The sequence below is a fragment of the Procambarus clarkii genome, chromosome 65 (genome assembly GCF_040958095.1).
Source record: "Procambarus clarkii isolate CNS0578487 chromosome 65, FALCON_Pclarkii_2.0, whole genome shotgun sequence".
NCBI lineage: Eukaryota > Metazoa > Arthropoda > Malacostraca > Decapoda > Cambaridae > Procambarus > Procambarus clarkii.
In genome coordinates, this window is record NC_091214.1 from 6843600 (window position 1) to 6856162 (window position 12563).

The 12563-nt window shown below is 47.2% G+C and overlaps 1 protein-coding gene across 1 annotated transcript in view; it reads right to left on the bottom strand.

The window, feature by feature from the left end:
- LOC123758937 (uncharacterized) overlaps nucleotides 1–2537 on the bottom strand; it is a 23655-nt gene extending 21118 nt beyond the window's left edge. Inside the window, exons 1-2 of the mRNA XM_069309353.1 lie at nucleotides 1797–2537; nucleotides 619–723 (exon numbers count right to left, since the gene is read on the bottom strand). Of these exons, the coding sequence (XP_069165454.1) occupies nucleotides 619–723; nucleotides 1797–1889 (198 nt within the window). The 5' untranslated portion in view covers nucleotides 1890–2537. The remainder of the gene's footprint in view (nucleotides 1–618; nucleotides 724–1796) is intronic.
- Between the last annotated feature and the right edge of the window lie 10026 nt (nucleotides 2538–12563).

Sequence of the window (12563 nt, forward strand, 5' to 3'; positions counted from 1 at the left end):
TCCCATCCCAAAACAACATAACAGACCGTGCTGCCTTCTCCTCTCATCTACACACCAACTCACGATCAACTCTTTTACTCCTTCCTCCATCTTCCTTCTATTTTCTTACTCTATCACTTGCTAAACACACATATTCATTTCACTCCTTCCTCTTACTCCACCACTTACTCTCACACAACAAGATCTCCAATCGTTCCTGACCACTTACCTTAACCCCCGAGGACTAGACCCGCGCGCGCGGGGTGGGGGACCGCACCTGCTCGCCCGCCACTCAAGTCCGCCACGCGCCAAACTTCCGGGAAATTCCCAAACCCCTGTGACTAGACACCCGCGCTGCGACGGTGACCTTGCGCACCACCTGGCACTCATCAACATGACCTCCCCTCTTTCATGACCACATACCCAAACACAACACGCTCACACGCGTCCGAAACACGCCAAAACTTCCGGGAAATTCCCCCAAAAACCTGTGCGACTAGACACCTGCGCTCCACCTGTCGGCTGGCACTCCATGGAGTACCAGCTGGCAGCTGGTGCGTGCGGTTCTAGTCGTACTTTACACTACTAATGCGATGTACTATGCGAGAGGACAGGATGCAGGAGGTACACAGTACTCACCGTCTTCTGCCACAAGAGTACGTGAGACTGTGGTTGGGCAGCCAAGGTATAGAACGTGGTCGTGGACAGCCACCCTCGAGCGTGGAGGAGCAGGATGTTGTGCATCTGTCATAGTTTACATTCACGTTAACAACTAAACAAAAATTAGTATTAAAAATGAGGCTTATCTTTATTAAAAAGCTCATTCTTGTTAATTAACTGAATTTTTACGAAATAAAATTATATTATTGCAATGTTTTGTGCAATATTATAGAAAGACAATAATTTTTTAATATTTTACTTGATAAATAATATTAATTACCAAAATTTTGTAGTCCTTCAGTGGAGGAATGTTGAAAGCAATGTATTTCCGGGCAACACGGTGAGGTGTTGCCCGAGCAATATAAGCAGCAAGAATAGCAAACATTAACTAGTCTACTTTCAAGTGTGGTCTAGAGCAGACACTTGCGAGATACTGTACCAACGCTCAGTGCGCTCAACTCACACCAACGTATCACCTGTGTACTTCTGTATATTCGACAAAATATATATATAGTATCTTAGTGTCTGTGTTTATTTGTCACCATACTTTACGTAACAATAGAACCGTTACAAATGTATTCAGCAACATGTATTTATATGCAGGCGATGAGTCACAATAACGTGGCTGAAGTATGTTGACCAGACCACACACTAGAAGTTGAAGGGACGACGACGTTTCGGTCCGTCCTGGACCATTCTCATGGTCCAGGACGCACCGAAACGTCGTCGTCCCTTCAACTTCTAGTGTGTGGTCTGGTCAACATGTATTTGTAACTCTAAGTCAAAATCAGATATATTTTTAAAACAAAAATATATCTGAAACAGTTTTCGTCTCACAGTTGCCAAGGAAGAAAAGTTGACTCATTGTTATAAATTAAGGCAAATCGACTCACGGTTACTGAATACATGAAGTTGTCTCGCGATCAATGAATAATTAAATGGTCTAATTGTTCTCTTGAAACTAAATTTAGCCATAACCGGCACTCATCATTTAAAATAGTTTAAGGAGCTTCTTAAAAATAATTTTCAAGAAGGGAAGGGAATTATCAGGAGAAATTGTCAAACCGCAACGACTCTATCACTTGTAAGTGTTAAAGGTTTTAGCTAGTCCACAGTTCTCTCCCGGAGCTACAGTCGGGTGAGGCATGTCAACTCACTGTGGCCGAGTAGGGTAGGTCCGCCATGAGCATGTCAGCAAGTTCCATAAGTTGGCGCCTACTGGTCACTTGAGTGAAGACTCTCGCAGCCATGATGACTCTCCCTCCCTCACTCTACTGGTTCACTTGAAAGAAATGCATACATCGTAGGAAATATGATCATGGGACTGATACGATTAAGGACTTGCTCGAAATGCTATGCATGCCAGTGGCTGTACAAGAATCTAAGAATTGTATATATAAATAAATTCAAAACAATAAAAATGAAATTAACAATAAGATATTTATACATAATATTTAGAAAATAATACTCCCGAGTGTATAGTACCATGGGTATATACTGGCGACCAACTAGCTAACTTTGCCCACAAGTAGATAGCCCCAGGCACTCTACCAAGCCCCACCTTAAATTGGCGGCATGTTTGACGGTCCCCCCCCCCCTTCCACCGGCTAACCGCCTGCAATTATGAGATTAGCAGAAACCAGGTCAACTTCCCGCAACCTGACCTTGGTCACTTGGTGGTCATTAACACTTAGAGGTGAGAGTTTCTTAATTACTCGGGGCCGCCAACCTGACGCCTCTCGAATTCTTGTCTGTGACTCCTGTTCTATATATATATTAAATACAAAACACCTTTACAGTGTTACAGGACAAGGAAAAATCGGACTGCTCCTGGCGTGCATACAGGCTTGATTTAGAGCTTTGCTCAGTCCAGTGCATCTCCCAGGCCAGGCCTCTGGTGCCAAGACATGCCACCGGACGCTCGGCCACACATCTATGGATCATACAATAAAATCAGCAGACTTCTAGATGTTACTACTGCTCAGCTTAGACTCGGTTACAAGTATTTCTGGGAATTCTCATTATCTGCTGATGTAGACCTGACCAAATGAAATACTGTGTCAACAAAATTATTCGCACACCCTCCGTCACTATGTGATAGAGTGCGAAAAGATACGTGAATTTAGAGACAATTCTATAACAAATGTTCCAAAAATGTGTAAATATTTCATTCAAAATTATCTGCTACCAGAAATTTTAGCCAAATATCCCCAGTTTTCTAACTGTAGGTAGTAACTAAGAGTGATTGTAACCTATCCACGCTGCCCACTGAATGGAGGCGGTTATCTTGAGATGATTTCAGGGCTTTAGTGTCCCCGCGGCCCGATCCTCGACCAGGCCTCCACCCCCAGGAAGCAGCCCGTGACAGCTGACTAACTCCCAGGTACCTATATACTGATAGGTAACAGGGGCATCAGGTTGAAAGAAACTCTGCCCATCGTTTCTCGCCGGCGCCCGGGATCGAACCCGGGACCACAGGATCACGCATCCAGTGTTCTGTCTGCTCAGCCACCGGCTCCCTAAACATATAAATGCGGTGTGCAGGACAAACATAATTCTAGCTCTCCACATGTCAATTGCTTAATTTAGAAGCTGTACTTTTGGTCGATCTCGAACCCATTGATGATATGACGCCGTATACTGAATTTTGTAACTAGCACATCAAGATTGTAACTTGCTTAGCTAAATGAATTGTGGGATTCAGTCCCTGAGCCCATTATGTGCCTCTGTAACCCTTTCCACTACCGCCCACGGGATGGGTATGGGGTACATAATAAATGAACTAAACTAACAAAAACTATGTATCCTCACAATCACAATGTACCTTCTTGTATATATATAAATAAATAAATAAATGAGTATCCAACTTGGTGAGTTACTATGGCTCTCCGTTAGTATTCTGTTTAATTTTAGTCAGTGATTATTAGGTGTTTGCCAGTTTTTAATGGTTATTAATTTATCTTATCTATTATTTCACTCGTTAAACTGGTCTACTGAGAGTAAATAAACCGTGTTGTATTCTGAATCGATTTTTCTGAATTCACTGATTTGGCAAGTGGCCGGCGAGACGCTGGTTCAAGGCCGTGATGACTCCTCTCTCCTATCCTCGTCCCCTCCTACCCTAAACACACTATTATAGTTGGAACTGTAGCGCAGTTTGGGGACTTCTGGGATATGTCCGGTAATTTTCAAAACTATGTAGTACTTTCATGATTATAATATATAATGTATGAACTGGAACTTATTTTGGATGAATACTTATATAATTAGCTTTAGCACAGGAGCCTGTTATGTACGATGAATTCTGAATTTACCTTTATGTTGAATATGTTTGATGTTGATTCTTAAACACTTTGAAACTGTAAAAAAGCTTCTTTCATCCACAGCGCTGCTCTATATTTTTGGGACTATAGCAAGAAGAAAATGTTGTAGGGGCGGCAGCCAGCCAGGGTCCTTCACCCTGCCACACGCTTGGTACACTGAGCTCCCGGGACGACCGTGAGATGTGTTTAGGGTAGATGGAGTGCGAAAAGATACGTGAATTTAGAGACAATTCTATAACCAATGTTCCAACGATGTGTAAATATTTCATCCAAAATGATCTGCTACCAGAAATTTTAGCCAAATATCCGCAGTTTGCAAACTGTAGGTAGTAACTAAGTGATTGTTATTATTTTATTTATTTATACACAAGAAGTTACATTGGGGATTAACAGAGAATATAAAAAAAAGTTGAATTAACATTCTTGTATAGCCACTAGCACGCATAGCGTTTCGGGCAAGCTATCCCATAACTGCCTATTGTAACATATCCACCACTGCCCACTGAATGTGGGGCGGTGTGCAGGACAAACATATAACTTGTGACACTAGCTCTCCACATATGTCAGTTGCTTAATTTAGAAACTGTACTTGTGGTCGATCTCGAACCCATTTATGATGTGACTACTTATACTGAATTTTGTAACTTGCTTAGCTAAATGAATTGTGGGGTTCAGTACCTGAGCCCATTATGTGCCTCTGTAACCCTTTCCACTACCGCCCACAAGATGGGTATGGGGTGCATAATAAATGAACTAAACTAAGTTATGTGGCTCTGCAACCTTTTCCACTACCACCCACAGGAATGATATGCGAGCATAATGAATTAACTAACACTACTTGAGATTGGTGTTTATCCTTATGAGTAAATGAATATGCTTATGAATATACTTACACATTTCTTGGACTCCATTGCTCGTGTTATTCTGAATTCTGCAATTTTTTCACATGCCATTATTTAATGACGCAAAGTATGCGAATAGTTCTGCCGAGTTTAAATAGTCAAATCTACATCAGCAGATGTTGCAAACTCCCAATATTAGTTTAGTCAAATTAGTCGAATATTAATTCTTCTAAGTTTAGTTGTTCTTTCACTATCAGTGACGAAAAATCATCCCAGAAATGATGATGATCATCCCAGAGGATGAGGACCTGAGAGGATCATAATCATCTCCCATACTAGTTAAGGCTGCAGGTCATAGAACTAAAAATTCTACAAACAAGACACATAAAGGTTAATCTTATTGTGACAAATCATGAACAAGTTTTAAGATCTCAATTCAAGCTACAGTACTTAAACTTTAAAGTGTTTAATGCAACTTAGACAAGAGGTAATTGTTTCACATTTATCTAGCTTGAATGTAGAGCATATATAATATGGGTCAGCTCAAGTTATAAAGAATGGAAGACCTACTCTCAAACTATGGACTTCCTATCCCCATGTTGGCCAGTAGTGGTCATCACTCTAATCAGGATCTGCTCAATATTTCACTCTGGCACATTAGAAAGGGATTTTAACCCTTCAATAGATACCAAGCTGAATATGTGCAGATACTGGGCTTTATCTAGCTTTTGATTAGGTTCTAATATGTCAGTTGCTTTTATTTCTAGCTAGCAAAAGTGAGCATGAAGTTAATTTGTTGAGAACATTCCATTTTTGCTGTTTTCAAGTTTTTTTGTGGGTTTTGGCCTGAAGATTTTAACATTATGCTGCTAAATTATCCTGTATAAAATTATCCCGCAACCCCATTGAACCTGCATTCATGTAGTGACATACCCCCCATTATCATATATGCCTGTATGTACAATATTATTTCATGTACTGTAAATATTCCCTCAATGTGTAATATGTAATTGTACCAAATGTCGTGCTTACAATTTAGAGAATTTAGGGCATCTCCATTGTGACGTATTATTGGAAATAAATTAATATTTTATGATGGCAAAAGGATGGCAAAAAGATAAAAAATATATGTATAAAATCAACATTTATGCCTGCATTCAGTCCCAAGCTCGTTGGAAAGCAGGATGGGCACTTTATACACTAAACCCAAATACCATGGCAATTGCAAGAAAATAAATACTGTATAGGGATCTGAAGGTATAGATATAATCTGAAGGTATAGGTATCTGAATTAAACCTTAGTGTTACTCTTCACACTCTACACTCTGTGATACATTTGTGCTCTCATCAAAGTAACTGCATTTACTTGGAAGTGAAAACCATATTCACTTATGGTACTGTACTTATTTATAGAATTACAGTATTACTCTGGCTAATATTGTATTGTATAACAACTTGTGGGAGTTTAAAACAGGAATATAAGTGTCATCACTTCTAGATGTTACTACTACTTTCCCTACCACCTTCTTATATATTTGTAATTTGTGATTTTATTTTATTTAAAACCTCATTAGACAAAATGGATTACAACATTGGTTATATGCAAGATACAAGGTTAGTTGTCACAGATTATCAAGTTCCTCCAGCTCCTCAGATGGCAGGCAGGAACCATGGATGTAGTGTTTTCCTCTCTCTATCTCTATGCTGCAGAGCTGAAAAAGGAAGCTGGCAGCTCTAGGTTTTTTTTTTGTTTCAATTAGCTTAGAGATCAGATCCTTCAAAAACCTGGTGGCACTTTTACCCCAGGTACCAAGAGTCTCCAAGGCAATAGGGACAAAATTGTAGTGGTGATCCAGAGCTCTGTACTCACCTAGTTGTGCTTGCGAGGGTTGAGCTCTGGCTCTTTGGGCCTGCCTCTCAACTGTCAATCAATCAGCTGATCCCCCTCCCCCCCCCCCCCACACACACACACACTCAGGAAGCAGCCCATAGTAGGTGTCTAACTCCCAGGTACCTCTTTACTGTTAGATGAACAGGAGTATCAGGGTGAAAGAAACTGCACATTTGTTATTCCCTCTGCTGGGGATCGAACCCGGACCCTTAGGACTACGAATTCCGAGTGCTGTCCACTCAGCCGTCAGGCATCATCTGTATTTATGAGACCTTGCTGCTTCCCTGTGGATGGCAGCACCACCCAGATATGCAATACTGAAGTCAACGAAGGTATTAGCCAAGGTCGAAACACACATGTAGTTCCACACATATATGACATGTTATATGACATACATATATGTTATATGACAAAGAGTGCTGGGAAGACGGGACACCACGAGCGTAGCTCTCATCCTGTAACTACACTTAGGTAATTACACTTAGGTAATTACACTGGAGTATGGAATCAGACCAATCCTGGAGTGTGCAACACCAGCATACTCCAGGATTGGAGTATGCTGGGGCATACTAGAGCCCGTATTTAGTCAAGCACAAGACGAAGCTGGAAAAAGTTCAGAGGCATGCCACTAGGCTAGTCCCAAAACTAAGAGGCATGAGTTATGAGGACAACTACGTGAACTGCACCTCACATCGCTGAAAGACAGTAGAGCTAGGGGAGACATGATCACCACATACAAAATTCTCAGGGGAATTGACAGGGTGGACAAGGATGGATTATTTAACATGGGTGGCACATGCACAAGGGGACACAGGTGGAAGCTGAGTACCCAAATGAGCCACAGAGACATTAGAAAGAACGTTTTCAGTGTCAGAGTAGTTAGTAAATGGAATGCACTAGGAAGTGATGTGGTGGAGGCTGACTCCATACACAGTTTCAAATGTAGATATGATAGAGCCCAGTAGGCTTAGGAATCTGTACATCAGTTGATTGACGGTTGAGAGGCAGGACCAAAGAGCCAGAGCTCAACCCCCGCAAGCACAATTAGGTGAATACACTAACTGTCTACCGTTCTTCCAAGGGTTCGCTTTTATCTCATCTAGGTGGCCACATAAGCTCGTCAGAGTTGTAGGGCATTAGGTAATGGGGCTCTCTCTCTCTGCTGGGTTCTTTCCTCTCTCTAACTAGTTGTGATAAGGCTACTCTTAATGATGTCACTGACATCAGTGTGTCTTAAATGCCATCCCTTGTGCTTTGGCAGAGCAGGCCATGCTGGCCATGCTTGTTAGCTACTGCCTCACTGCAAATACACCTATATTCAGTGCGGATTAGGAAAGGAGGGCGGAGAGCCACTGCAATTCGGAGGGCCTGCGGTATGAGATAGATGCTAGTTGCTAATAGGAAGTAACTTACATAGGGAGCTGCTAAAGCTCTAAGTTGAGCTGTGTCATGTAGGTTGCAGCTTCTAGACATGTTGCACCTGCTTGATCTACAATGGGGCCATCCAAGCTGGATTGCTTGTGGACTTTTTATATATACCATACCTGCTTCACCAGCTATTGCCTACAAGGATTGGTTTATCCTGGAGCTTGTTAACTAAGGCCCATGATTAACCAGTCCTCAGCAATTCTTGTGGTGCAATTATGGCACAATTTTTTGTCAAATCCTGGTACAGTATATGGTAGGGCTGCACTGAGCCTACAAATGTGAAAACTTGAATTTTACCCAAAACATAAATCACTTAAGAACTCTATGACCCAACCAGGGTTCAAACCTGCATAACTAGGCCCCACCCCCTGGTGTACACAATAACCAAAACCACTTCACCAGCGACTGCTTATATACAGTACAGTATATATATACAAAAGGGTTTATAAAAAGACAAATGATAAAGTTATGTCATGTTAGGCTAGGATTCTGGTATCAGGGTACAGGAAATCATATGCCAAAATAGCTCTTAACTAGCACTCTGATTAGTTTCAAGCAGTTTTGTTTAACAGAGACTCAACTGTACAGTACAGTATATATATTACAAGAATCACTCTGGCAGCTAACAAGAAAGTAGAATTACAACATATTATACAGCAAATAATTATATAATCCATGGAGACTTTTCAAGAGGTTTATACGTTTTCATGCTCAGCAGGATTGTAGTACTCGGAATAATCATATTCGCGTAAGGGAACATCGTAGGTTAGGCTTTAACAGAGGTTTGTTTTCCTGCAAGAAAAGTAAGCCTTTAGGAAAATATAACCTACAGTATTAATCATAAAGCACTATCCATGCAATTTAATAAAGCCAAGATTAGAAATGAAGTGGTATATCTATATAAATTATATACTGTACTGTATATAAATATACAGTACAGTACTGTAATTTAGTTTTTAAGCAAGGGTTCCTTGAGACATGAAAATTATTCCAAGCGTTCTACTAAGGTATAAAGGTTGAGAAATGCTGCTCTGAAGTCTAAATTAATCGAAAATGGATCTGTTATGAAATGCCAAGTTTTTCACAGAATCAAATTGTTTGAATTTTATCATTACTCTGTGCTAATTTTTAATCACTGCTATTACCGAGAATAATAAAATTCACATAATATATAAACAATGCATTTAAACAACAAAATTATAAATTTGTATTATCTAAAAACCTAATTCTCTTTTCCCCCACATTAGTCAGGTTTATTGTGCTACTTTGGTTAGTTAGATCAGGGTGTGAATAGTCAAGGTTTCAAGTTAAGTGCTTATTTCCAGAGTACCAATGTGACGATGTCGACGCCATCTGTTGAGTGCAGCCACTCCAATTCTTTTAGGAGGGGAGGTGTGACAATGTCAACGCCATCTGTTGAGCGCACCCGACTCTATTTTCTGAGGCTGGGATCTTATGGACCCCCCACCCTGTGTAGTTTCCTTCTTACTATTCATTTTTTACTCATCAGAAGTGAAGTGGGCAGTACCTTAATCAACAGGAGTCAGTTCACCCAGGGCAGTCCTGAACTCAACGCGTATTCCAGTGGGAACAAGTGGCCGAGTCGGTGTAGACTGTGATTTGTCTATGATAATTAAGTATTAGTGATTGAACCAACATATCCCGGTATGGCCAAGTTGAGTTACGAGATGAAATTAATGTCAGTCTGTTAAGGCTTGCTATAATTGAAGCCAGCATGCTGCTGGAGACCCCTGCCAGTGTGCTGCTGGAGACCACTGCCAGTGTGTTGCTGGAGACCACTGCCAGTGTGTTGCTGGAGACCACTGCCAGTGTGTTGCTGGAGACCCCTGCCAGCATGCTGCTGGAGACCCCTGCCAGTGTGCTGCTGGAGACCACTGCCAGTGTGTTGCTGGAGACCCCTGCCAGTGTGTTGCTGGAGACCACTGCCAGTGTGTTGCTGGAGACCACTGCCAGTGTGTTGCTGGAGACCACTGCCAGTGTGTTGCTGGAGACCACTGCCAGTGTGTTGCTGGAGACCACTGCCAGTGTGCTGCTGGAGACCCCTGCCAGCATGCTGCTGGAGACCCCTGCCAGCATGCTGCTGGAGACCACTGCCAGCATGCTGCTGGAGACCCCTGCCAGCGTGCTGCTGGAGACCCCTGCCAGCGTGCTGCTGGAGACCCCTGCCAGCGTGCTGCTGGAGACCCCTGCCAGCGTGCTGCTGGAGACCCCTGCCAGCGTGCTGCTGGAGACCCCTGCCAGCGTGCTGCTGGAGACCCCTGCCAGCGTGCTGCTGGAGACCCCTGCCAGCGTGCTGCTGGAGACCCCTGCCAGCGTGCTGCTGGAGACTCCTGCCAGCGCTGCTGCTGGAGACCCCTGCCAGCGTGCTGCTGGAGACCCCTGCCAGCGTGCTGCTGGAGACCCCTGCCAGCGTGCTGCTGGAGACCCCTGCCAGCGTGCTGCTGGAGACCCCTGCCAGCGTGCTGCTGGAGACCCCTGCCAGCGTGCTGCTGGAGACCCCTGCCAGCGTGCTGCTGGAGACCCCTGCCAGCGTGCTGCTGGAGACCCCTGCCAGCGTGCTGCTGGAGACCCCTGCCAGCGTGCTGCTGGAGACCCCTGCCAGCGTGCTGCTGGAGACCCCTGCCAGCGTGCTGCTGGAGACCCCTGCCAGCGTGCTGCTGGAGACCCCTGCCAGCGTGCTGCTGGAGACCCCTGCCAGCGTGCTGCTGGAGACCCCTGCCAGCGTGCTGCTGGAGACCCCTGCCAGCGTGCTGCTGGAGACCCCTGCCAGCGTGCTGCTGGAGACCCCTGCCAGCGTGCTGCTGGAGACCCCTGCCAGCGTGCTGCTGGAGACCCCTGCCAGCGTGCTGCTGGAGACCCCTGCCAGCGTGCTGCTGGAGACCCCTGCCAGCGTGCTGCTGGAGACCCCTGCCAGCGTGCTGCTGGAGACCCCTGCCAGCGTGCTGCTGGAGACCCCTGCCAGCGTGCTGCTGGAGACCCCTGCCAGCGTGCTGCTGGAGACCCCTGCCAGCGTGCTGCTGGAGACCCCTGCCAGCGTGCTGCTGGAGACCCCTGCCAGCGTGCTGCTGGAGACCCCTGCCAGCGTGCTGCTGGAGACCCCTGCCAGCGTGCTGCTGGAGACCCCTGCCAGCGTGCTGCTGGAGACCCCTGCCAGCGTGCTGCTGGAGACCCCTGCCAGCGTGCTGCTGGAGACCCCTGCCAGCGTGCTGCTGGAGACCCCTGCCAGCGTGCTGCTGGAGACCCCTGCCAGCGTGCTGCTGGAGACCCCTGCCAGCGTGCTGCTGGAGACCCCTGCCAGCGTGCTGCTGGAGACCCCTGCCAGCGTGCTGCTGGAGACCCCTGCCAGCGTGCTGCTGGAGACCCCTGCCAGCGTGCTGCTGGAGACCCCTGCCAGCGTGCTGCTGGAGACCCCTGCCAGCGTGCTGCTGGAGACCCCTGCCAGCGTGCTGCTGGAGACCCCTGCCAGCGTGCTGCTGGAGACCCCTGCCAGCGTGCTGCTGGAGACCCCTGCCAGCGTGCTGCTGGAGACCCCTGCCAGCGTGCTGCTGGAGACCCCTGCCAGCGTGCTGCTGGAGACCCCTGCCAGCGTGCTGCTGGAGACCCCTGCCAGCGTGCTGCTGGAGACCCCTGCCAGCGTGCTGCTGGAGACCCCTGCCAGCGTGCTGCTGGAGACCCCTGCCAGCGTGCTGCTGGAGACCCCTGCCAGCGTGCTGCTGGAGACCCCTGCCAGCGTGCTGCTGGAGACCCCTGCCAGCGTGCTGCTGGAGACCCCTGCCAGCGTGCTGCTGGAGACCCCTGCCAGCGTGCTGCTGGAGACCCCTGCCAGCGTGCTGCTGGAGACCCCTGCCAGCGTGCTGCTGGAGACCCCTGCCAGCGCGCTGCTGGAGACCCCTGCCAGCGCGCTGCTGGAGACCCCTGCCAGCGCGCTGCTGGAGACCCCTGCCAGCGCGCTGCTGGAGACCCCTGCCAGCGCGCTGCTGGAGACCCCTGCCAGCGCGCTGCTGGAGACCCCTGCCAGCGCGCTGCTGGAGACCCCTGCCAGCGCGCTGCTGGAGACCCCTGCCAGCGCGCTGCTGGAGACCCCTGCCAGCGCGCTGCTGGAGACCCCTGCCAGCGCGCTGCTGGAGACCCCTGCCAGCGCGCTGCTGGAGACCCCTGCCAGCGCGCTGCTGGAGACCCCTGCCAGCGCGCTGCTGGAGACCCCTGCCAGCGCGCTGCTGGAGACCCCTGCCAGCGCGCTGCTGGAGACCCCTGCCAGCGCGCTGCTGGAGACCCCTGCCAGCGCGCTGCTGGAGACCCCTGCCAGCGCGCTGCTGGAGACCCCTGCCAGCGCGCTGCTGGAGACCCCTGCCAGCGCGCTGCTGGAGACCCCTGCCAGCGCGCTGCTGGAGACCCCTGCCAGCGCGCTGCTGGAGACCC